Source organism: Heterodontus francisci, chromosome X (assembly GCF_036365525.1).
Source record: "Heterodontus francisci isolate sHetFra1 chromosome X, sHetFra1.hap1, whole genome shotgun sequence".
NCBI lineage: Eukaryota > Metazoa > Chordata > Chondrichthyes > Heterodontiformes > Heterodontidae > Heterodontus > Heterodontus francisci.
Window position 1 is genome coordinate 7042911 of NC_090421.1, and position 27204 is coordinate 7070114.

The 27204-nt window shown below is 42.1% G+C and overlaps 1 protein-coding gene across 1 annotated transcript in view; it reads right to left on the reverse strand.

The window, feature by feature from the left end:
• Positions 1 to 27204, reverse strand: part of lmbr1l (limb development membrane protein 1-like) — a 63730-nt gene that overhangs the window by 22789 nt on the left and 13737 nt on the right. Inside the window, exons 2-8 of the mRNA XM_068024876.1 lie at positions 16323 to 16407; positions 9573 to 9606; positions 7316 to 7455; positions 4929 to 5032; positions 3214 to 3340; positions 1616 to 1684; positions 745 to 809 (exon numbers count right to left, since the gene is read on the reverse strand). Of these exons, the coding sequence (XP_067880977.1) occupies positions 745 to 809; positions 1616 to 1684; positions 3214 to 3340; positions 4929 to 5032; positions 7316 to 7455; positions 9573 to 9606; positions 16323 to 16407 (624 nt within the window). The remainder of the gene's footprint in view (positions 1 to 744; positions 810 to 1615; positions 1685 to 3213; positions 3341 to 4928; positions 5033 to 7315; positions 7456 to 9572; positions 9607 to 16322; positions 16408 to 27204) is intronic.

A 27204-nucleotide genomic window follows, 5' to 3' on the forward strand; every position in this document is an offset into this window, starting at 1 on the left:
AGGATAAGTATCGACCAGGACACCACCTCTACCATTCAAAAAAATAGTGCCACCCGATAGATAGAGCAGATGGGACCTCGGATTTATGTCTCATCCAAAAACAGCACCTCTGATGAATGCCAGTACTGAAGGAGTGCTGCACTAAGTGTCAGCCGAGATTATGCGCTCAAGTCTCTGAAGTGGAGCTTGAACCCGCAACCTTCTGACACATAGGCAAGTGCTACCACGGAGCCATGAGTGACACCTTAAGTTTCTGAAAGTATACATGAACACTTAGGAAATTTGAGGATGCAATTCTTTTTGGAGCTCCTTCAGTGACAGTGGGTAAATGCACAAGGTTGTGTATACTAGGACAGGATTAAAAAGGTCTCACATTTGGTTGCTCACTGCTGTTGTAATTTAGACCATCGCAGTTAGGCTACAATTGGGATTGGGAGTGCTGCAATGCCCTTGCACCGAAATGAAAATCAGATTGCATTCTTGTTCCTGATTACAGTCCAGTGGCTGCCTGTTGCTAAGTGCAGGTGTGCACACAAAGCCAGACTTGACTGCAATGGTTAGACATCCTACTGACATTATCTCAGTTCACAGAAAGAACAGAAACTGGAGAGAGATATCAGAGTGTTGCTGAGACTCATGGAAGTGCATTCCAGTAAGAACCAGCCTATTGAGAAGAACAGGGAAATGTTGGAATTATACAACATTACCGTAGATGCTGAGTGGTTGGAAAATAAGATTCCTTACCCTGGGTTTCACAAGTAGCTGCCCAGTGACAGTGAACATACGGGACAAACCAAAAGGAGTGCACACTGTGAAGAGAAGGAAACAAGTTAATTCTGGAAATCAAAAACCTATGCAATTTCTACATTCTAGTTGAATGCTGGTGAAATCAGACAGTTTTAAATCCCTTCTCCGTTGCCTAATTCTGCACAAACCTGTAGCTTTTAAAAGCAGTAGATGGTTAACTGCATTAGCAATGATGACCAACAATTTGCGTGCCTTGAGCGTAGATAAACATCTCGCGCACTTCACAGATGTTTAAGTAGGGGAGAAAGTTATTAAATGACTAAATTGATTTTAAAAATTAAAACTAAAGTATTCTATGACATTTCCATTTTTTTTTTTGTAAAGAAAAAGGATAGATACACACCGAATCAATGAAATGTTGTATAATAAGACTCATTTCAGAAAAATCATAGTAAAACAATAATCAAACAAAGATCAAAGAACTGGCTGCTTAAAGAGGCAAATCAAACCTCAATATTCTCTTCCTTGTGCCAAGGTTCAAATTAAAAAAGGGGCAAGTTAAACATGACAAGTTTGGCCAGTTCTGCTCCAGTTGTATGGTCAACAGCTTCAGTCTGCTTCCCACATTAAATCTGTTTGAGCAAAGCTCTGTCCTCACACTGGTCAAGAGCATGCATGTACAAACTTCAAAATTCACACTTGCCCAAGTATACAACTTACAAACAGTTTGAATTTAAGTACTGGGCTACTTAAGCAATCTGGATAATATAAACATGCAAAAAAAAGTGTTTTTAAATTCTCCTAATTTTCATGAGTAATATCAATCCAAGGCAGCACAGGCCATCATTTTATCCTAGGAGTTACTCACAGAGGAGAAGCAGAACTCCAAATAGAGAAATGCAGGAGTACAGGTATGGAAGGTAATAGTCCCAAAGATCTGTTGGTAAAAAGAGACATAGTTAGAATATAGACTCAACAAGAATGGAACAGCTGGAGAAGGGCCTCCATTCTCAGCTTTTAGACTCTCCTTGATTGCAACAGCTGGAAAGGCCCAGTCACAAGGAAGTGTAAAGCTCCATTCCAAAATAACAGGACCACAGGAGGCATGAAGTGGTCTTCCAAACTCTGTTAGGACTGCAAGACCTACAAGTTCTCCAACCCTGTGCAGATACTATAACAAGTTTAAAAAAAAAAAAAAATACAATTTGCACTTTTTGCTACTACGCCTTCTCCAGCAATGACTTAGCTGATGGGATAGAAAGCCACGTACTCAAGTTTGCAGATAACACAAAGATAAATGGCATTATAAGCAGCGTAGATGGAAGCATAAAATTACAAACAAACAGATATTGATAAATTAAGTGAATGGACAAAACTGTGGCAAATGGATATCAATGTAGGTACCTCCCAAACCCACGACCTCTACCACCTAGAAGGACAAGGGCAGCAGATGTATGGGAACACCACCTGCAAGTTCCCCTCCAAGTCACACACCATCCTGACTTGGAACTATATCACCGTTCCTTCACGGTCACTGGATCAAAATCCTGGAACTCCCTTCCCAACAGCACTGTGGTGTACCTACCCCACATGGACTGCAGCGGTTCAAGAAGGCAGCTCACCACCACCGTCTCAAGGGCAATTAGGGATGGCCAATAAATGCTGGCCTAGACAGTGACTCGCACATCCCATGAACGAATTAAAAAGAAATGAGGTCATCCACTTTGGACCTAAAAGGATAGAACGGGGTACTTTCTGAATGGTGAAAAGCTAGAAACAATCGAGGTCAAAAGAGATTTAGGGATGCAGGGACATAGGTCACCAAGTCGTGGACAGGGACAGAAAATAATCAAAAAGGCCAATGGAATGCTGGCCTTTATATCTCGAGGAATAGAATACAAGGGGGTAGAAGTCATGCTTTGCCTATACAAAGCTCTGGTTAGACCACATCTGGAGCACTGTGAGCAGTTCTGGGCACCATACCTTAGGAAGGATATATTGGCCTTGGGGGAGTATAGAGTATGAATGATACCTGGATTCCAAGGGTTGAATTACCAGGAGTGATTACACAAACTAGGGTTTATATTCCCTGGAATTTAGAAGATTAAGGGCCGATTTGATTGAAGTTTAAGATATTAACGGGAACAGATAGTGTAGATAAAATTAGAGCCAGACCTTTCAGGAGTGAAACCAGGAAATACCTCTAACGCAAAAGGGTGGGAGAAGTTTGGAACTCTTTGCCACAAACAGCAAATAATGCTGGACCAACTCTTAATTTTTAAATCCAAGATTGATAATACCTTTAGCCAACAAAAATCTAAGAGATACGGGGCAAAGGTAGGTGTATGGAGTTAGGTCACAGATCAGACTTAATCTCACTGATTGGTGGAACAGACTCAAGAGGCAAAATGGCCTCCTCGTGTTTCTATGTTCCTAAGTCCCTTTAGCTTTTCAAAAGAAACTCACCGTACAGAGATTCTCTGCTAGCTGCATCGTTATTGATAATTGCAGATGCCACCCACACGATCCCCAGAACCAGAAGGGTCAGAAGAAAGAGGACAACAAATGTTTCATAAACTCGAGCCATAATTCCCTGTGGAAAAAGTACATCTTTAAGACTGGGTTCCTGTGTATTAGAAGGACAACTCCACCCAACTGACCATATTTGAGCTGAAACAAGTCAAGTGAGATGCTAAAACCAGCAACTAGAATGACAGTAGTCAGTACTACCAGTGTCCAGTCAATGCAGAGTGCTGGTCAATTGACATGGTCATCTGCAGAAAGTGCCAATGGCTTCAGCTGGATGAGTACCTGGAAGAGGGCAGTGGAATCCTCGCTAAAGGAAATGCCATCAATAGACAGATAAGCTAATCCTTGAATTAGCTGATAAGAGTCCATAACCTGCAAATGGGTGGCACAGCCACAGTACACAGCAAGTCAATGAAAGAGTATGAAAATCTTCAATGATAGATGACAGATGATAATGGAGAGCTGAAACTACCTGGGTTACACAACTAGCCACTGCCAAAAGACCCCAGTCAAACACATCCATCAAGATAGTGGATTTAAAATAAAAGTTTTCTCCTCCTTTAAAATTACTTAAATTGGGGAAAAGGAGAAATTTAAGAGCATTAAACTTCTTGACTAAAAGAACACTAGACAAACAAACAAACATTCTCAACAGTGTCTGCTTTAATTGTTTTTTTAAAAAACATGTCATTGTGAATGGACTATTTAAGATAACTTGGCACTTGATGAGCTCAAGTCCAATCAATTGTTTACATAAAATAATCAGAAAAGTCCAAGATTTGACCTGAGATTTGTCAAAACAGTTCATTAATTCAAAACTTTAGTTAATAACAAAATAGACTACATGCCAACAAACTGAATTATCTCAGTCAGCAAATTCAAAGCCTGACAAGAAACTATCAACCACATTGTTCTGATGAAAGGTCATCGACATAAAAAGTTAACTTCCTCTCTACAGATGCTGCCAGACCTGTTGAGTATTTCCAGCATTGTTTTTGTTTCAGATTTCCAGTATCCACAGTATTTTGCTTTTGTATCAACCTCATACGATGGTTTAGCCACTCATTGCGAGATCCAGCTGGAACAAAGCACTACCTGGTCCTACTCTCCTCTTGTTATCAAAACTGTTCACTATTCCAGGATCAAAGATAACCCCCAGCATCTCTTCGACCCTACCAACTATCTTAATACCCTCTCCATTCTCATCTCTAACAACAGGAGCTATAGACTTTTGTCATTAAGATTGAGAGCATCCATTCAGCTGTTTCTGCCACTTCCCTCCCTTCCTCTAGCCCACCAAGCCAAACCTCCCCACCACCCTAGGCCTAAACTCACATCTTTCTCTAGTTTCTCTCCCATCATGCCCTCAGAGTTCAACTTGCCCATGAGAACCACCTTCTGCTCGTTTGAGAGCTGTACAAATTCTGCCCTCGCATAGAATACTTCTCCAGCTAAGTTTGGAGGGGAGGGCTTATTCAGGTTTCACTCATCTTGGGATATTTGCACTTTCTACTCAATGACCAGAGTTATTGTACTGCAGAAAGCAACCCATACCATCCCATTTTACAGTGATAATTTTAATTCTGATTATATTCAATCATTTACCGCTAATCTTCCAGGTCTTTCTACAACACCAAAAAATCCCTTCTTACCTTTTTTGAGCCAGCAAATCCCTCCGATTCAGTGAAGAAGTATGCAAAAGGCATCAGGAACACCAGAGAGACGTTGGAGAAGAGGAAAACAAGATTCCACAGGCCTGCAAGGGGGTCGGGGGGGGGGGGGGGGGGTGGAAAATAGAGAGAGAGAGAGAGAGGACAATTAAATTCTCTGGAGATTTCTCGGTTAACACCTGACTAATTTTGAATACCTCTGCTGCATAATAATTGGCTACTACAGCCAGTGTTACTGCTAGATAGTCAAAAGAAGCTTAATTATCGGAAATATCCACTAGAACCGTCACTGAATGCCAACTGGGAACACAAGTTCTATTGGAAGATAAAAGAAAGCCATTTCAAGGAAATAATGTTCATCCTCTGCAGCTGTAGACTTCAACTTTACAAGTGGCGCAGTGGTTAGCACCGCAGCCTCACAGCTCCAGCGACCCGGGTTCAATTCTGGGTACTGCCTGTGTGGAGTTTGCAAGTTCTCCCTGTGTCTGCGTGGGTTTCCTCCGGGTGCTCCGGTTTCCTCCCACATGCCAAAGACTTGCTGGTTGATAGGTTAATTGGACATTATAAATTGCCCCTAGTATAGGTAGGTGGTAGGGACAGGTGGGGATGTGATAGGAATATGGAATTAGTGTAGGATTAGTATAAATGGGTGGTTGATAGTCGGCACAGACTCGGTGGGCCGAAGGGCCTGTTTCAGTGCTGTATCTCTAAACTAAACTAAACGAAGTCTTTCAAATTTCCATCACTTCATTTGAATTGAATCTCAGGTTGCCAACTCTGGCTGGGTGTATTCCTGGAAATTTCAACACATGACCTTAAACATCCACCCTCTCAGTGTACTCCCTTACCGCACCAATTGCAAAGCAAACAGACTTAATTAGCCGACTGGATGATTTTTGACTGCCAAACAGCCCCTGGCAAATCGCCAATATTTTAATAACCAAAACAAAAATGCCCAAAGAAATTGGAAAAAAAATGTTTGCTAATGCTCAAAAGATTTTTCTCCCGGGTTGCTCGCAACAGTGTCCTGGAAATTAATCTTTGATACTTTGGGCACTCCAGGTTAATCCTGGAGGGTTGACAACCCCAATTATATCCAGCATTTTAGGCACTGTATGTGACTGATCCCTACACTACAGAATGAGAAAAAGCTCAGCATTGAATGACAAAAGGAAGTTCAAGTGTGAAGGAGGAGGAAAAATATGCCCGAGTCGAGATTTTTGACGACACAGGGCAAGACAAACATGAATGAAAACATGGCCACTTTTCTCAAAGCTAGTAATTGTTTGCGCTTGAGGGTTACCCTATTTCACCACTAGATGGCAACTTTTTCACTTCTGCAGGATCGGTTTCATTGCTGAAAAGTACAGAAAGTACTTAAATTAAAAAGCTAACAACCCAAATTCAAAGAAAGTGTTGCTTTTCAGGTCCAAAAACATTCATACTTCTAGCAGCATTAATGATTCAAATTAGAGTTCAGCCCAATATCAGGTAGACAGAAATGTGGCAAATAAAAATTAAAATGAGGAATACACTTAGTGAGCAGTGGATTTGGTTCTGAATTCTCTGGCCAGCCAATTAGACTGAAACAGTCATTCCAGTTCTGCACATTCCTCGGTAGAGATTTTCTGTTGCTAATTTTCTCTCGTCGTTTAAGTTGCTGACACTTGGGGGCATATAGCTCCATGCGTCCTCGGCACCCTCCAATACCTTGCTCCCATTGGCCATTCTTTGAGAGTCTGCACAGCGAGTACCATCTGACAAATTCTCACACACCTTTAGCAGAGTTGCTGGCAAGTGATCAGCACTAGGAACCCTGGTTCATTTTCTCCTCTTCAGCCATGAGACAGATACCAAATGTACCACCCTAATTACTGCCTCAGCTAAAAATCAGCTAACTTACAAGAGTTGCTCTCATCAGCTGTTCTACTCTTGTACAAGGAGTGGAGGGGTTTTGGAAAAAAAGAAAAACTGTAGCAGATAAGTGGCCTTGATTTTTTTTTTAAAACTATACTGTACAAAACTGGCAAGTTTCCCCTCTAATTTAGCTTTTTTAAAAGCTCATTACAATCTCCCAAATTGTCAATTCTCTGGGGCTCTGTCCTACTCCACAGTTACAGTCAAACCACCACTCCACAACCAGTTGTTACTTTAGTATAACCTCTGCAAATCTCCATTTGCAAATAGCAAGCTGGTAAAGGGCTGAAGCTTGGCACTGTATTTGAAATTTTTCATCTTTCACTCGAGAATGTAGTTCTTTATTAAATGTGCTGCCTTATCACAGCTAACAACAAATCTCTGCAGCCTTGCCAATCTTATACATTACCTAGAACTGGACAACATTGCTATTTGAGCTTCCATTTACTCACCATGAATAAGGGAACCGTTCAACCACTGCATGTAATAGTTTTCTGGCAATGAAAGCAGGATTTCATTGCTAATAATTGAAAACGGAAGAAGGAACACCGCACCAGCAGATACTGCAAGGGTGAATGTGCACATCCATAATCTATTTTAAAAAAAAAGAGGCTACCATTAGGCATGTGTGTGTTCTGTTGCATTTTTCTAGAAGTTGTTGAATCTACATCACACCAATAGATAAACACCTTCCATTGAACAAGCACGTGGCTCAGATGTGGTGCACTGAGACAGAGCTCAGTTCCTTTTTTCGAAAGGCAGCTGGCGCAGATTCCCCTATTCTCTTGCGTTCAACTGCACTCCGAAATATGACTACTACTGCATAGAAAGCCAACTGCCAAAAGGAGCCACAAAAATGCCTGTTTTCTGAATCTACCAACAGGTTAAGGCCGCATGTTCCAGGAGAACAAATGCGGGGAGCCGGTCATGTGTGCTTGCATTCAGCAGCGCTCCATATAGCACTGGAACCACCTTCCCTGGTTGCGGGGGGGGGGGGGGGGGGGGGGGGAAGTAGCTAGTTTCATATTTCTCTGAATACTGCCTGACTAGATTAAAAAGGGACTCCTCAGCATTTCAAACAATGTAGATAATCCTCTGAACACCATGGTAGCAGACAGAGACAATGAGATAACGCATTATCCAGTTCAAGGTACAAGAACACTATGGCATTCACATCTAAATGCTTACAAAACAAGTGACTACACTGCAAATGTAACTCATTGGGTGTTGAAGCACTTTGTAAAGTCCTGAAGATGTGAAAGATGCTTTGTTAATACAAATTCTTTTGTCCCTCCCCACATACAAGTGGCTATTAACACAGTCAAGTCAAACACTTCACGTGCTCAGAGAAAGAACTGGCTAGATTTCTAGACAGTTGGCACCAGCTGCTTTCTTAGCTTTTGCTTAATAAACAAAGATTTTCAACATTTATTGCATCACAAATACAGCAATTTTGTAGCCAAAATAAATATTAGCTTATTTTGTTTTATTTATTAATAGGATGTGGGCATCGCAGGCCAGGCCAGCATTTATTGCCCATCCTAATTGCCCTTGAACTGAGTGGCTTGCTAGGCCATTTCGAGGGCATGCGTCAACTACATTGCTGTGGATCTGGAGTCACATGTAGGCCAGATCAGGTAAGGACAGCAGATTTCCTTCCCGAAAGGGACATTAGTGAACCAGATGGGTTTTTACAACAATCGACAATGGTTTCATGGTCATCATTAGACTAGCTTTAAATTCCAGATTTATTCAATTGGATTCAAATTCCACCTTCTGCTGTGGTGGGATTCGAACCCATGTCCCCAGAGAAATACCTGGGTCTCTGGGTTGCTAGTCCAGTGACAATACCAGTACGCCACCGCCTCCCCTATAATATTATAATACACAAGCTGTAATGCCAACCATGTCAAAACATGGAGGGGTACGGAGAAGTACGAATCCTTCATTGATAACATTCCAAAGATCTTCTGTAGGACTTTGGCTAAGTTTTATTCATTCATTCTTGGGATGTGGATGTCTCTGGCAAGGCCAGCACTTTTTGCCCATCCCTGATTGTCCTGAGAAGGTAGTGGTGAGCCTTCTTAAACTGCTGTAGTGGTTCTGATACAACTGAGTGGCTTGCTAGGTCACTTCAGAGGGCAGTTAAGAGTCATAGAATAGTACAGCACAGAAAGAGGCCATTTGGTCCAGCAAGTCTGTACGTTGGTGTGGAACTGACCAAGCATAGAATGGCAGGTTTCCTTCCCTAAAAGGAAATTTGCCAACAGATGTTTTTCTTTTTTAAAAAAAATGACAAACAGCTGCCTGGTCACTTAAAAAGTGAATTCATATTTTCAAATGACCATGGTGGAATTTGAACTGTCATTCTCTGGATTACTAGTCCGGTAACACAACCACCCAGATAACTGGATAATTGTATGAATTAACTTTGTGGCTGCATAAAGGGCAGGTATAGGCTGGCATTAACACCACACTATCACTGACAGATACAAAGTTCAATTGACGAGCACGTTTTAGACGTCATCAGTTTGACTGGGACCAAATTACAACACTGAGTCATTATAACAAAATTTGTGGCTTGAGGAAGTAGTTCCCAGAGCTCCTGCTTTAGGCACATCCATGCCAGATCAACAATACCAACCAAATTCACGTCATAGTGAAGTGAAGTTTAAAGTGAGAGATTGAGCTTGGTAAGATTACACTTACGTGATGCGATTGACTGTTGCATCTTCATTATTGTCTAGAGAAGAAAGATAATTTCACATTACAAGCATATAAGAGTAAAGCATTAATTCTAACAACAATGGCTTTCTTGGATTAAACCAGGAACATTCTGTGTAACATCTTTAAGGAGGTTAGATCAGGCTGAATAAAACAGTGATTCTAACAGCAATGTTGACAACACCACCAGCTTTCGATCAAAGCTTCAGTTCCAGCAGATTTCAGCTGTTAGTCACCAGAGAAACAAGGCTCAGTTTAAGTCTTCAATTAAAGGACTATAACCCTGGATGACTACCGTGGAATCTCCCTGCTCAGCATAGTGGGGAAAGTCTTTGCTCGAGTCGCTTTAAACAGGCTCCAGAAGCTGGCGGAGCGCGTCTACCCTGAGGCACAGTGTGGCTTTCGAGCAGAGAGATCGACCATTGACATGCTGTTCTCCCTTCGTCAGATACAGGAGAAATGCCGCGAACAACAGATGCCCCTCTACACTGCTTTCATTGATCTCACCAAAGCCTTTGACCTCATCAGCAGACGTGGTCTCTTCAGACTACTAGAAAAGATTGGATGTCCACCAAAGCTACTAAGTATCATCACCTCATTCCATGACAATATGAAAGGCACAATTCAACATGGTGGCTCATCAGACCCCTTTCCTATCCTGAGTGGTGTGAAACAGGGCTGCGTTCTCGCACCCATACTTTTTGGGATTTTCTTCTCCCTGCTGCTTTCACATGCGTTCAAGTCCTCTGAAGAAGGAATTTTCCTCCACACAAGATCAGGGGGCAGGTTGTTCAACCTTGCCCGCCTAAGAGTGAAGTCCAAAGTACGGAAAGGGAAATCCTCATCAGGGAACTCCTCTTTGTTGACGATGCTGCTTTAACATCTCACACTGAAGAGTGCCTACAGAGTCTCATCGACAGGTTTGCGGCTGCCTGCACCGAATTTGGCCTAACCATCAGCCTCAAGAAAACGAACATCATGGGACAGGACGTCAGAAATGCTCCATCCATCAATATCGGCGACCATGTTCTGGAAGTGGTTCAAGAGTTCACCTACCGAGGCTCAACTATCACCAGTAACCTGTCTCTAGATGCAGAAATCAACAAGTGCATGGAAAATGATTCCACTGCTATGTCCAGACTGGCCAAGGGAGTGTGGGAAAATGGCGCACTGACACGGAACACAAAAGTCCGAGTGTATCAAGCCTGTGTCCTCAGTACCTTGCTCTACGGCAGCGAGGCCTGGACAACGTATGTCAGCCAAGAGCGACGTCTCAATTCATTCCATCTTCGCTGCCTCCGGAGAATCCTTGGCATCAGGTGGCAGGACCGTATCTCCAACACAGAAGTCCTCGAGGCGGCCAACATCCCCAGCTTATACACACGACTGAGTCAGCGGCGCTGGAGATGGCTTGGCCATGTGAGCCGCATGGAAGATGGCAGGATCCCCAAAGACACATTGTACAGCGAGCTCGCCACTGGTATCAGACCCACCGGCCGTCCATGTCTCCGCTTTAAAGACATCTGCAAACGCGACATGAAGTCCTGTGACATTGATCACGAGTCAGTTGCCAGCGATCGCCAGAGCTGGTGGGCAGCCATAAAGGCAGGGCTAAAATGTGGCGAGTCGAAGAGACTTAGCAGTTGGCAGGAAAAAAGACAGAGGCGCAAGGGGAGAGCCAACTGTGTAACAGCCCCGACAAACAAATTTTATCTGCAGCACCTGTGGAAGAGCCTGTCACTCTAGTATTGGCCTTTATAGCTACTCCAGGCGCTGCTCCACACACCACTGACCACCTCCAGGCACCTCCATTGTCTCTCGAGATAAGGAGGCCAAAGAAGAACCCTGGATGACTTTTTTTTTTATATAATTCAGATTTTCCATTCTTCACAAGTGAATAAAGTATTGCTTTGCTTTAACTTCTACAGTCTTAAGGACACAAAGACTGAAGCAAGAAAAGGCCATGTGACGTTATCAAGCGCACTCCATCCAGAGCCTATGCACAATTATTCCATCATAGATGCCCCTACTTCAGGAAGCACCAAGTTCCTTCCTTGTCTCTATTGCCTTCAATCCTCCTTCTCAGCAGATAGCAATTCAGTTCCGTTTAAAAGTATTACTTGATCCCAAAACAACTTTGAGTCCTTTCCACATGTCCACTATCCTGTGAAGAGAGGGAGAGTTTCCTTTGTTCCAACTCACCAATTTAATTCCCCATCCCACTTAGACTTCTCCACCTTTGTACTTCTAAACTACTCCAATGTAACTCAACACAAACTCAAGCACTTAATCTACCTATAAAAGGTACTTTGCAGCTCTCTGGCCTGAATATTGACTCTGATAAACAGATTTTTTTTTTTTTTAAATTACAGCTCCTTTCTCTTTACTTTAGGAGATGCTTCAAATGCAAACTGAACATGTCTGTTATTTTGAGGATGGTAAAGAGGAGAAATGTTGGGTTGGCACTTGGATTAGGGATCCTCCACTGGAACATTGTGCTGAGGTGGTAGGCTGCACAGTTGGGATTGGCATTCTTTTCTTTGTCCCACTTTGCCAACCTCTCCTGTTAACATTTCTGATCAGTCTTGATCACATTGCACCCCAAGAGGAAAAAAAATAGCTTCGAGGCCAGATCTAACGCTGCTCTCACATTGTGCATGGCAGGGGAGAAAGCAAAGTGGAGAAATGCTGTAATGAGTCAAGAAAAAAAAAACTGGGGACAGGAGTGGAAGAAACAGACACCTGAAACTAAAATGTAACTACACTCGCATTAAGGACTGTCGAAGAACAAAGGCAGACTCATACCCTGCAAAGACAAAGTAGCACCAGCAGAAACAAGCAATTATAGAACACTTAACATAAAAAAGTCCCACAGCACTACAGAGAGGAGAAAGGGAGCAGGCACTGAGCCTTTATGAATGGGGTAGGGGAGGTATCTGAAAGCTTTGTTGAAGACATAGGTCTTCAGAAGGCTCTAAAAACATGGAGGGAGGTACACAGGGTTTGGGGAGAGAATTCCAAAGTCAGGTCAAGGCAGCCAAAGGCTCTACCACCAGAGTGGAGGAAGTGCACAGGAAGCCAGACTCCGAGGACTTGAGGGGGGTAGAAGGCTTGAGAAGGTTTCAGAAAGTGCGGTGATGCCACAGAGGGATTCGTAGATGAGGAGGATTTTAAATTTCAATCCAATTGGGGGGAGGGGGGAGAGGGAAGAGGAGGCCATCTGTATAAACTCCTCCAACCCTTCAAAACACTGCGTTCCTACAATTCTGACCACTTGTACATCCAGACTTCCTTCACCCCACCATTGGCGGCCATGCCTTCAGTGGTCTACATCCCAAGCTCTGGAATTCCCTCCGTAAACCGCTTTTCCTCCTCCAAGACGCTCCTTAAAACTCATCTCTTTGACCAAGCTGTTGGCCACTGCATCTCGTACCTCCTTCGCCTTGATGTCAATTTGTCAGATTACGCTGCTGTGAAGTTTTCTTTTTTAATGTTGCCCTACATTAAAGGCTCTATACAAATGCACGCTGTTGTATGTAGATAAAAGCCACTATGGTCCAAAAATCAACCACAACCCATAGGATGCATTTTTATTTACCTAAAACTCAACTGGAGAGCATTTCAGAAGCTGCTCTGATATTTGAGGAAATGTGCCAACGTACATCACTCATTAATAGAGGAACAACATGTCCAGAATGCCGACAAGACACCGAGGAAGTTTAAGCCACACACAGATGTCATTGCCTATCCATCAGTACAAGATCCGGTTAAGTAACATGTAGTGTAGGGTACTGTATGAAATCTTGGAATAACTGAAATAAGATTAAAAACTGAATAAAAATAGCCCCTGCAGCTGTTGTCCGTATTCTGTGCAACAATGAATTGTTGCAGAGATTTTTTGTCCTGAAACTTAATGCGATCAGAGGTCGGAGGACACTGCCCCCAACAGCTCTGGAAGTTTCAGTAGCTGAGCCACACAGACCAACCAAACCCGAGGATTGATGCCTTGCCTGTGTGGAATTAGTTGACCTCAGCAAGAGGGGCAGTAGGGGGCACTATAATTAACTTCAGTGCCTATGGGCGAGGGAAGGTAGTGGAGGGAATAATTCAGTCAGTGGAGGATAGCAAATCCAGATTTAGACAGCAGTGCACATCGAAACATAACTCCATGTAAAACCATGTGGTCTAATTAAAACTAAGATTCTGCCATTAAGTGGATAAATGAAGCACCTGGGTGTCGCTAAGATGTTCAGATCAACAAGGTGTTGCATTCAATCCCTGATCTATGCTAAAATTATCCTGGGTAGCAGTGGGCATGACATGTGGCCTTGCAGAACAAGAGAAAATGTTATACTCATTCAACGAGACCAACAGGACCCAGTTGTGGAGTCTTCTGTGCTCAAATAATTTCATTACAATTGCCTTCTTGACTTGGGGATGATGAATAGACCCTCGGGTAAGGTCCTGCCAAACCATGCTTCTAAATAAATCGCAACAGAAGCAGAGAAAGTTGATGGGGGGGGGGGTCAATTCAGCAGGAATGTAAACCAATAGTGAACGGAAATGCAACAGCCAATATTCTGCTGTACAGAAACTTTGCTCTTCATTTTCCAACCCAAACTCCCCAAAGTAACTGTATGATTTGTTGCTGTGGGAAATTTCTCAATGATAGCATTTCTTCAATTTAACTCTTCCAATGGACAGGTAATAAAAACATGGAGATTTGGGGGAAATGCCACAGAAATTAGTATTCAAATGTACACTTGTATTTCAGTTTTTCCACATAAACCCTAACCTTGCTGAGGGGTTATTACAGTTCAGCCTCTCAGGTAGATAAATTAAAGAGCCTTCCAAACAAACCCAATAATAGAAACATGCCCTGTGAATGAAAACAAGCCTGAACATTTAATATGAACCTGATGGAAAAAAACCTTTCTCCCCCGAGGGCAGGGTTCTGCCTTGGGAGAGCTGTCCAGACTTTAAAACGATAACAGCATTGACGAGAGTGACAAAGGCAACTGCACGGCAACTGAGGACTCGGCCACTTTTGTTCATAGACACAGAATATGCTACTGGCAAGAGAATCTATGTCACTCACTTCGTTTTCTTGATGTGAGGAGGCCCTGTAACCTTCATAACTCAGCGTTGCACATATATATATATACATACATACATATATATATATAAAATAAAAGTCAAGTTAATGTATTTCAGAACTGACTCATTTCTTCTGAATTTCATTAACTGACGACACTATTTGGTTTTTAAATCAGAGATTTTATTGCATGTGGGTCACCATGCCGCAAGGTAGGAGAAATTTAAAACACAATGAAACACTTGGAATGAATTACAGATGCTGCATTTCAAATACATGCAATCTTTTAACATTTCAGCACAGCCCACTTAAATTGGTTTACAAAGATCACCTTTCATTTCACCACTAGATTGGCAGCTTTACGAGAACTTGAAACAAAATACTAATTTTGAAACTGTAGATGTAACCTGCATATCTAAACATTGAGTCACTCATCAGAGTTCTCAGGCTCACAGCCACCACCCTTTCAGACGTACTTGTTACAGCAACTTGCATTTATATTACGTCTTTAACATAGGAAAATGTCCCAAGGAGCTTCACAGAAGCATAGTTAGATTAAAATTGACACCGGGTCAAAGGAGAAGATATTAGGATGAGCGGCTGGTGGCTTGATCAAAGAGGTAGGTTTTAAGGAGTGTGTCTCAAAGGAAAGCGAGGCAGAGGGGTTTACAGAGGGAATTCCAGAGCTTAGGGCCTAGGCAGCTGAAGGCATGGCCACCAATGCTGGGGGTGCACAAGAGGCCAAAGAGCAGGAGGTGGCTACTTAGAACATTATCTTACTGCTTTTGAATGGAACTGTGGGTGAGTTTTGATCATTTGTACTTCCAAAAGACTTCAATACTGGCTTTGGCATAGCCACCAAATATTCACCAGCCCTGCCTTCTTGAAGGCACTGATTCTTGCTAAGGTATAGTTCTGCAGGCACCAGGACCACTTTTTCACCTCACCCATGTGTCCATTCTTCATGTGTGAACCGATCTACCAAGCATTAGCAGGCAACTTTACCATGGCAGCAGCACAGCCTGACCAGCAACTGTGCTGCACAAATATAATGTGTCGCACTGTTCTACTCTAATGTGAAATCTCAGTGATCGATACAACATCTTCAGTTACTTTTCAAAACCATTATCCTCCTGCTCCCCATCTAATGCATCATACCATTGCCAACAGGCAGGCTAGACAGGAAACAGGCTTTAAGTCCCACACCAAAACTGTAACCAAACAAAAGAAAGCATGGAACACAAGTAGGTGTGTGCCTAGAAAGAATAGAAAAAAAAGAAAAATACAAGCTCAGGATACCTCTATTGCCCTGGTGACAGCCCATCCAGAATCAGGGGGTTTTCCCACCTGTAAGTATCACATTAAACCTACTACTAGGCTTTAGAAAGAGTTACAGTATACATTGGAAATGAAAAGATACAAGGTGCACTGAATGGCTCATGCTGTAGTATTTATCTATATCAGCACAGTATCAACGATCTATTGGTGGTACCACCGTTGGAAGTATCCTCAGTCTTAAATCAATACACAATTATACATGCCACCCAAAGCCTTGGTTTAAAGCAGTCATCCGAGACCAAGTCAGTATAAATTATTTCAGAACTTGCAATAAACTTTTATTTTTGTTTTTAAAAAGTCACCTGCTGCAAAGTCTGCATTCTTCTTAAACCGAGTGATCACCAGGTAGGAGAGGATATACAGAGCAGTGAACAGTAGGGCACAGATCTGTGGAGAAAGAACATGAAAAAAGTTAAAAGCAGAAACACATGGATAAGACAACAGACACATGGCACTCATGAATATTCATAAATACCCCTTCTCCAATCATCACCTGTTAAAATCCAGGTACACAAAGTGAAACGTATCTATTCATTTGGACAGGACAAAAGAATCTGCACAAGACCAGCATCGCCCGTGACTTGCTGAGGTAGAATTGAGCCAGTGTAGAAATTCTATGGTTGGATCCTTGGTCGGCACTGAGTCAGCTGGGCAACACAAGAGTTCACATTCTCAAATCATTACCCATATCGCCTGTTGGAGCAGTATGAGAGAACAGCTACAGTACCTTCCCATGAGAGAACTGCTTGGCAGCATTTATCGTCAGGTCTCACATATGAATAGCCATTTGGATAAGTACCAGACGGCTGCCACAGCTTCCATCAGGAGGGGGTGGGGTGGGGAAACAAGATGGACTTCTTTTTGGTGTGATATTTGTTTCCCCAAATAAAACTCTGAAAACAGCACCTCTTTCACTCATCCACTTACTGGACAAATCCAGTCTTAAATCCTCCACTTCAATTGGGAGAAATCTGTTGAGTGGTGGATGCAGTAGTCATAATGGGATTGAAATACCTCAAATGTTTTGCATTCAAACTTTGCTACTAAAATTACAACAGGAGGAATTTCTCCCCCACTATTTTTGGAAAAACAGTGCACAAGACATGTCCCTTGACAGCTTGGAGCATAGATCTCCAACAGCAGTTTCTTGGGTGCTGAGAAAATATGCACACACTCTAATAATCACCTCTCCATTTTGTTGAAGTAGTTTTGAAAAATCCAGACTGTTAAGTCTTTTTCCTAGACCAAAGCTGTGCACATTTGACACTCTTCATTCATGTTTTACTTGCTTTACTGCCCTTCCCCAACCCACAAGTATATTTGAAGAATGCAGAGCTGCAAGATCCACCCAAACTCCATTCTCGCACTGCTCCACAGAAGCATGCTATGAATACAATTCTACAACTAGGGAAAACTGAATGATCCCAGAACTCAACTGCATTTTAAAATCTTAGCAGAAGCACTGCAAATACCCCCAGGACTCTTCAACACCACCCCCCCCCACCCCTCCCACCACCCCCAACAAAGCAAACAAGGGAAAGGTCACATTCTCAAATCCCAACATCATTTATTTTGGGCTTTTGCAGTTTCCTATAGAATGTAAATTGCACTCATTTCCATGAGCTGCTGGGTTATTTTGCACAGAAACTGCCACTTAGGGATTCATTTCTTTTGGTCTAAAAGATCTTCATTCTTGTTCCCTCTCCTTACCCACAAATTGTGCCTCAAACTCTAGATTATCTGAATGCTAAACATTGCCTCGTAATAATGGTATCCGTGCATAATAAATTTACCAAAAATGGAGAGAACATGAAAACTGAGATAGATAGATTTTTGTTGGGGTGGTATTAAGGGATATGGAGCAAAGGTGAGTAAATGGAGTTGAGCTAACTGAATGACAAAACAGGCTCAAGGGGCTGAACGGCCTCCTCCTGTTCCTATAATCCCAGAATTACACAAGACCCCCCTTTCATTCAAGTGAGTTAATCCCTTTATTTAATTATGTGTAATCTTGGTCCTTTACCCAGAAATGTTCCTGCGCAATGTCAAAAACTGAACATATGGCCAAACAATACAGAGACATTAAAACTATGGGCTATTTTGTTAAATACTGTCACGGAAGTTTCACGGAAAATTCTTGCATTTCTTTTAATTAACCAAATGACCCTCCTGAATCAGGCGCAGCCCAAGGCTTCAGTGTTGAGAGTGTTTACAGATGTGGAAGGAAATGGTCCTACTCGCCATCAACTTTATGTTGGGGGGGGAGAAAGAGGAGGAAGGGCAGGCAAAAGAAAAGAAAACCGATGGAAAATAGAAATAGAAAGCCGAGCTGTTTGAAAATGGTAGGACTCCTGCACTGCCGACCCAAACCTGATCACAAAACAAAGTATGTTCTTGCATTGAGTGCACACAGATTAAATGAGCAGTTTCTTATTTTGCACATCGAATAATATAGAAAATCACACGGTGCATTAGCTTGACGCAAGATCCAAGAATAGACACAAATATGCACTGGTCTCAAGTGACATCTAAAAGCCACACGTGTATTTTGTAACAGATACCTGGCATCTACATAACCCATATTCCAGGCATCTACACATGACACAGGGAGATATTCTATCAGACCCATTGCCGTTCTTCCTGCAATAAATCGAAGAGCAATCAGTAACATTTGGCCAAAAAAGAAGAGTTTTATTTTGTGTGTCATTCTGAAATGCTTTAAGACAGCATACACACAAAAAAAGTTAAATCAGGGCTGGAGAATCTTATTTTAAAGATTGGTTAACTCCAACTAGTCTTTGTTGGCTTCTTTCAGTTCCGCAGCATTCTAGCTCAAAGTTTACATGGGTATGGTTGGGGCTGGGAGGAAGAAATATGATGGGTTTGTAGCAGGCCACAAATTGTGCTAAACTCATTGTTGCCTTTACGTCACAGATGCACACTCTTGGCCAAGAGAAGAACCAGCTCCCCAACCTCTACCAAGGTCATTCAAGCCAATTGGTAAGAAAGAAGTTAAAGATTATTTACCCCTCTGACTGTAAGGAAGCACCTCGTCTCAATGCACAACTTCTCCAATCATATTAAGATCAGAGTGTGGGTGGAAAATGGAGGGGTTGTGACTATTTGTGTTTCCTCTTAAATTTGCCACTAGCATTCAGAAAGAGAAAAAAAAAAAGTTTGTATTTGTCACATCCCCTAACATTGGACAATCTCATTTCAGTTTTTATATGTGGGGGGGGGGGGGGGGGGGTGGGGGGAGGGAAAGAAAGAGCTTCACAGCTAAATCCAATCCTGTCCTCATCCAACACCTGTATTGAAAGTTTAATGTGAAGTGATCAAGGGCAACAGCCTTGGCCAATTTTCTCCCTAGCCCAGGGCACAGCAGAAAACTAGCTGCAGCAGAAGGCTCAAGTTCAGGCCCCACTCCAGACAGCACTGGCAAGTGGAGATCAGAGTGCCGGCTCTGAGTATTAGGATGACATCCAGTGGGCAGGCACGTGCGTCCGATGGGTGCAGGTGCCACCCCCATTGTAAAGGGTAGGTCGGCTTTTTAGCCTTGTTTGGACCCACCTAGAAGGCGGGACTCCGAAGATAAAAAACTGTGAGGAAGGCAACAGGAAACCTCAGCTACTCTTCTAGTAAGTGACTCAGGAACCTCATGTGTGACTAAAATAAAAGCAAAATACTGCGGATGCTGGAAATCTGAAACAAAAACAAGAAATGCTGGATTCACTCAGCAGGTCTGGCAGCATCTGTGGAAAGAGAAGCAGAGTTAACGTTTCGGGTCAGTGACCCTTCTTCGGAACTCCGGGGTTCCGAAGAAGGGTCACTGACCCGAAACGTTAACTCTGCTTCTCTTTCCACAGATGCTGCCAGACCTGCTGAGTGAATCCAGCATTTCTTGTTTTTACCTCATGTGTGACACTTGAATCAGGACCTGCCTCAGGGGCAGAACATAATAGATGGACAGAAGAACTTCGGCATACAATATTTGGTCAGTTTTGCATCTTCTAGTTGCTGAATGATTAATGGGCTGCAGGGGAGAGTTTTAGTCAGTCTCCATAGTTTACAGAAATATTGAACAATTTTACTGAACCAAAGCAGAGCAATTCTTGCAACAATTGAGCCTTTATCGTATTCCAACTGTCTACTAGTGCTAAAAAAAGGGTTCCTACTAAGCAAAATTAAAGCCACATTACATGCCTGGGTTAATTGCCAAATGTGGCTATAGATCTCTACAGATTTGCATTAGACAATGGAAACAGACCATTTGAAAAACTGCAAATGACACTATATGAAGTGTCTAATTGATGTGATTGAATGACCCTTTTGAAAGAGAATGTTAAAAACTGACATCACTGCCAAAGCCAAGATATTAACCTTGTGAACATGCTAATCACTGAATGGAATTGTGCATTATATGTACACAGCAACAGTATCTCAAAGAGCAAGTCACTGCCACAAATATATTGTATTCTCAATACAATACAATACAAACTGTATTCTCAGAATTTTAAAAAAAACTCTACAACTCTCATCCCACACAAGGATCTGCTCTAAATTATAAAATTCAGATACATCTGGAGGACAACAGGATGCATTAAGTAAAAGAGTCACTATATTAGACAAATCAGTTAACTCCTCCCACCTACAGATTTTCTGATGTTTGTGGTTCTGAGAATACACTGCAAGGTCAATGTAACCCCTCCCCCACACCAAAATACATCTCTAAAGCCTAGAAGTATGCATTTATATGCAAACTGCTCACTGCAGATTTTTTTTTAAATATGTAAGATTGCCTGTTTGCATTTCTAAAACTATGCAATACCCTCAGGGTTGATCCTGTCCATTTGCCTGGTTTGATTGCACAATATTTCTGTTCCAGGACTTCATGTCGCTGTCAGCCCATCTTTGGTGTCAGCGAGGAGGGATGGGAAGTGAAGGGAGATATGTACAGGCATCCCCCACTCCCTTTCACCCCACCTTTAGCTGCCTAGGCCCCAAACTCTGGAATTCGCTCCCTCCCTCTCTCCTCCTTGAAAACACTCCTTAAACCTCTGACCAAGCTTTTGGTCAATAGTCCGATTATTGCTATGTGGCTCGGTGTCAAATTTTGTTTGATAACACTGTTGGAATGCCTTGGGATGCTTTACTACATGAAGGGTGCTATATAAATGCAAGAAGGTGTTGTAAAAGTGGCACAGCTCCTGGTATTGAGGGACTGAGCTCAATTGCCAGGAAAAGTGCCTGTTAGAAGCCCCCATATTCATTTGCAAGTACCATGCACAACTTAGGAGTCTTAAATAAAAAAGTGACTGAAATCATTGCAAATCTCTAACTGTATGACATTTAAAATATACACAGTCCCAGTGTAGAACATGGGCTCATTCCCACAATTCTCTAGTACACAAATTAAAACGTTAAACATTAGTCAGTGTGAAAGTGGGGTTCAAAACACTGCTCAATTTTTACATTACCCAGCAGCTTGAAGCAGCAAGTTTCACATTTTAAAACTCTGAACCCCCAGAATCATCTCCCTGAATTACAGAAGTGACCATATATGGGAATGTCCAAAGGTCTCAAAAGTGGCTATACAAGTGCAAGTTCTCACTCTCACGTTTTGCAGACCCTGTTTTTAAAAGATTCCCATCTTTCTTAAACCATTCAAGTGGACATTAATGATCCCATGATTTGAAGGGCAGGGAGTTCCCCCAGTATCCTGATCACATTTCCCCCTCAAAACAGTATCACCAAGATAAATTAACTAGTCATTGACGTCTTTGCTGTTTGGGGGTCCTTTCTGTGGGTGTAAATTGGTTGCTGTGATTACCTACATAAACTCCAGCGACTACACAGAAATTTATTGACTCTGAACCGCTGTGGGATTCCAGGAGCATGTGAAATGTGCATATACATATGCAAGTCCTTTCTTCAAAGCCTATAAACCTAAAAGTAAAAACAGGCTTCAAAGCACTGATCCGAACAAAAACAGAAGTGCAGTCTTTCCTGCTTGAAAGTAAGTGAACATTGTCACACACAAGCGGGAAGGATGCTCCACAGTTCTAGGATGTAGGGCAGTAAACATCCTCAGGTCCCAGCATCCTGTTCTACAGAAACACTGCAATAAACTCTATTGGGAGCAACTCACTCACTCAGTCAGCCCAGTACACAGTTTCCTCCCAGCTGGTTGTTGAAATGTGTTTTACTGTACTGAGGCCTTCAGCCCCAGTAGTACAGAAGTGGACTCTAAACCAAAAAGCACAAGGTCTGCAAACCAGTGGTGACTCAGGTTTCTGTCCTGCCCTCAGTGCAGCAGTTGAACTATTAACTTTCAGTAATTGAGTTAAAGGATCAGATCTGCTCACACTTAACACCAGCAAACCTGGCAGCCATTCAAAATCAACGTTGACAATGAAAAGGTCAAAGGTTCAGGAGCATCCTTCTGTCTCTCAGCTCAAAGTCATTTGGGGAGGGAAAAAAAGAGTGCAAAAAGGGCATGGTGGACAATTTTGGTAGGAGGATTTTAACCAAAGTAAACACAATGAAGGATAGCTCCTCACTTAAAACCCTCTGAATCAGGTCCAAACAGGAAACTATTCTAAACCAAGTTACATTTTCATTTTTCATACCTATCCAGTTATTAATAAGTTGCTTTGCCTAAATATTGCAGGTTCAAAACACTTTTCCCTTAAATAAAAGGGCTCCTCCAAAAATAAAGTTGCCACTTGCAATACCAAGCTTTTTATAAAGTGATTTATATTTATAGTATATTGGGGACTTGTGCACATTTACTAACATTAATCTGCTCTCTCTGATAAATGGCCCCATGCAAATTAGGTAACCCAAATCAAGTTAAATTTTATCTTTAAAAAGGGGAAGAAAGGAATTGACTGTCTTTCAGACAAATGTAAAGATACTTCATGTTTTGTATAGCTTAGATTTCATTTGTTATTTTAAGCCCATAGCATTTCAAAGGACAATTCTTTGCCATTTATTGGAAGTCTATCATAAACTCAATGTTCTGCAGAACATTAACTGTGAATGTATTAGCTTTAACTGATAGCCCTGGAAAAATGGTAGTCCACGATCAAGATTACAAAACAAAATTTAAACAATATGACTAACTTCAAGATATGGTTAAGGATATAGTTGAAGATTCCCAATGTTACAGTAATTTCATTCACTGTAATGTCCAAGGTACACAGCTTCATTTTGATGGGAACCTACAACTAACTGTTCTACACTGCAACCTTATGATGGCATCTATTCAGTAAGGTTCCTTAAGAACAATGCTCAGCCCAGCAAAGGAAACATTACTAATGACGCAAACCTGAGTTACCAAAACCAATTAATTCCATGCTTTTGTGTGCTCAATTATATGCCTGGGACTTTATTCCAAATTATACAGGTCTAGAAAGTATGCACTGGCAATCTGGATTTGAAGCATTAGAGAAAGCCTGTATTATACATTCTCTCTGATCAGTGCACCAATTTCTTTCCTAAGAGGCCATTGGAATGCTTATCCCACCTCTGCTCACGTGACATTCTTCTGCCAAAAGTTATGATGGAAGTTATTATTTCTGTTTTCTTCGGTTATAAACCCAACCCATAAGGCACGGATTTAAAACTGATGTAAAACCTACCTTTTACATAAGAATTACTACAAATCCTCAATAAAAATATCGAAATCAAGGATACCAATTCCTTTTGGAAGGACCTCATATTGTTAAGCAAATGTCAGGATAGAATTTAAGATTCAATTTCAAACAGGTTGGATACAGCAGAAAAGGCAAGGTGTACTAAAACTCACCAATACTGACTTGCTGAAAGATACGAACAATACAAGCCTTTGGGAACCTCTTCCACCAGATTTATTTTGGTGTAAGGCTGAGTATACCCTTCTTACAGCGATCAAGATGTTAAACGAAGTAATTTTTATAACCCTCTTACTGAGAAAGAGCAAGAAAGAGACAAAGAAAAAAACTTGAATTGCATAGCACCATTCGCAACCTCAAGACGTTCCAAAGCGTTTTACAGTCAATGAAGTACTTTTGAAGTGTACTCACTGTTGTAATGTAGGAAACGCAGCAGCCAATTTGCACAAAACAAGATCTCACAAATTGCAATGTGATAATGACCAGCTAATCTATGTTAGTGATATTGGTTGAGGGATAAATATTGCCTACAACACCAGGGAAAACTCTTCAGAGGTGGCCTCAGTTTAATGTCGCATCCAAAAGATGGCATCTCGACAGCGCAGTGCTCCCTCAGCACTGCCCCTCTGACAGTATTGAGCGAGTGCTGCACCGAGACTTGAACCCATAACTTTCCACCTCAGAACGGAGAATGCTACCCACTGAGCCAATGCTGCCTGCGACAGAGGAGCTTTTAAATATGCTTTGGCTGAATTCAACTGAGATTTAAATAGCTTCACTAACTGCACCTGTTTTCTATGCACTCAAGAATGTAACAAAGGAATTGCATTGTTGATTGAGTTATCTTGTTGTGCACAAACCCAAGGGCATCTTGCAGCAAACTGTTTAAGCAGCAAATGAACTGATGGCGAGAGGAGGTTGGAAGGTTCAAATGTGAAGATTTACATTTCTAATCTGCAAGAAGTGCAGTGTAAAGAAGAGAGTTAATTTTTTTTTAAAAATTCGTTCATGGGATGTGGGCGTCGCTGGCTAGGCCAGCATTTATTGTCCGTCTCGAATTGCCCTTGGGAAGTTGGTGGTGAGCTGCCTTCTTGAACCACTGCAGTCCTTGGGGTGCAGGTACACCCACAGTGCTGTTAGGAAGGGAGTTCCAGGATTTTGACCCAGTGACAGTGAAGAATTTTGAACCAAGGTGTGAAACTTCAAAAATAAAAGACCACAAGGTGAAATGCAGAAAAGGCACTGCCATTTTGGTGGTCTTTGGGATAGGGAGGGGGTCAAAGAAAAAAGGTTCCTAATTGCTCTCCACTTCCAGTAAGCTTTGCTAGAAATGCACACCATGTACATTGAGCAAGGGCAAGATATGGCTCAGATCTGATTTCTTTGGTCTCCTTCAAAGTCACCAGTGCTATGAAAGTTGCTGAAGGGATTGTTGGAGATGAGCTCCTGCTGTCTTGAGCACTCACTACCACAGCAGGAGGGGAGGCGGTGCGGGGAGAAAGAGAAGTGGAAAAAATGAAGAGCAGAGTTGACATCAAGAAACCATCTTTAGTTCTCTCCCTCTCTAGTCTGTGCTGGGTCCCATCACAAGGAATGCATTGAGAACAGAGCTGGCAGGTCAACTGTTTCCACATAAAAATGAGGGCAAAGTGTTGGGGGGTGCGATCATATGCACTGTTATGTTAATAACATTTTTTCCCCCTTCATTCACAGGATGTGGAGACGGTCAGCATTTATTGTCCATCCCTAATTGCCCTTGAGAAAGAGGTGGTGAGTCACCTTCTTGAACCACTGCAGTCTGTGGTGCTCATTATATCTGGTCATAGTGCGTTGATACAACTGAGTGACTGATTAGGCCATTTCAGAGGGCAGTTAAGAGTCAACCACATTGCTGTGGAGTCTGGAGTCACATGTAGGCCACAGCAAGTAAGCATAGCAGATTTCCTTCCTGATAGGACATTAGTGAACCAGATGGGTTTTTAACAATCCAGTAGTTTCATGGTCACCATTACTGAGACTAGCTTTTTATTCCAGATTTATTTATTTAACTGAATTTAAATTCCCCAGCTGTCATGGTGGGATTTGAACATGTGTCTCTGGATTAGTCCAGGCCTCTGGATTACTAGTCCAGTAGCATAACCACTAGGCTACCATACCCCTAATAAAATGTTCCAGGCGCATCACAAATAGGCATGAGAAAATGAACGATTAAGAGGGATAAATTTTATAAAGAATTTGCAAAGATTGAGATAAATCTTTAATGGCAGCATTTGGGGGGCGGGGAGTGCTCAAGTGACCAAGGGAGAGGGAGGTCAGTGAAAACAAAAAAAAAGGACAATGGGTGAGTCGTTTTAATGTGCAACAGAATTCATGCACAAATTTGACAAGCTGAGGTTTAGAGGGTGGTGAATGGAAAGCAGCAAGGAGGGCATCAGAATAATCTGGAGGTGATAGAGGCATGATTAGAGTTTTAACAGAGTGTGGTGTGATGTGATACGATACTGTCTAGAGTGTACTTTAATGTTCAAAGAGGATATCCTGCCTTTGTTCATGACTTGGTCTATTAATGGTTTTTCATCATGTCTGAATTGGCTTCATTGCTCAGACTCTGGCACTTCGCACCATGCTACAGGTATTGCCTGATAATTAAACTCACCTCAGTGACAAAAAGTTTATATTGATCACCAGGCTGTCATTAACCCACCTTTTCTCTTAAGATGCTGTTAGAAATGCTGGAAATGCACAGGAGGTCAATTACCTCCCATTTCCAGTCAATTGCATTTGCCCTTATACCCACTTTCAAACCGAAATACAGACTGACCAACCCACCAGGGGGTATCCTAATAACAAGACTTTTGTAAATTGGAGCAATTTTGCTTTCTTACCGAAGTATGAGAATTATTCGCACCAGAGTGGTAGCTGCTTGAAATCGGAGTTTATTGACACCCGGGGCAGTTCAAATCATCAGAATAAATATGACAAGCCTTCACTCTTGCCTTCGTCCACTAGATTTAAATTTGAATTAGGAGTTTTAGCCTGAGCTACATACTCTGCGACCTTCAATGAGACATTCATCCTTTTACAGATGTATAACACAGCACTACAAAGGGTTGCATGGCAGTTAACCCTCACACTTATTCCCCGATTATGATACTGCATTACCTTGTGGGGGGTCAGGCAGCACTCCATAGGAGATATAACCCAACTTAAGTGTTTCTCTGATCACTCAGCAAGTTTATCCAGTGCATCGCCGAGTCTTCAGACAAAGAAGATTCTAGATCTCTGGTTGGTGTTTACTGATTTCAGCCAGGTGGCATTGGCGCATTTCAAATTGGCCTCTGCACCCCTAGTTACAGTGGGAAAAGAAACCCAGTAATGCTAGAAACCAGGAAGCAAGAGTACCTCGGGAGACTTGGGAGACCAGGAATTTTTTTCTGGTTAAAATCAAAGCGCTGGGTTAGCAGCCTTCAATCTTCCCCATAACATTGGTGACTGTCCAGTTAGCATTAAAAGGCAAGTTGCAAGTGTG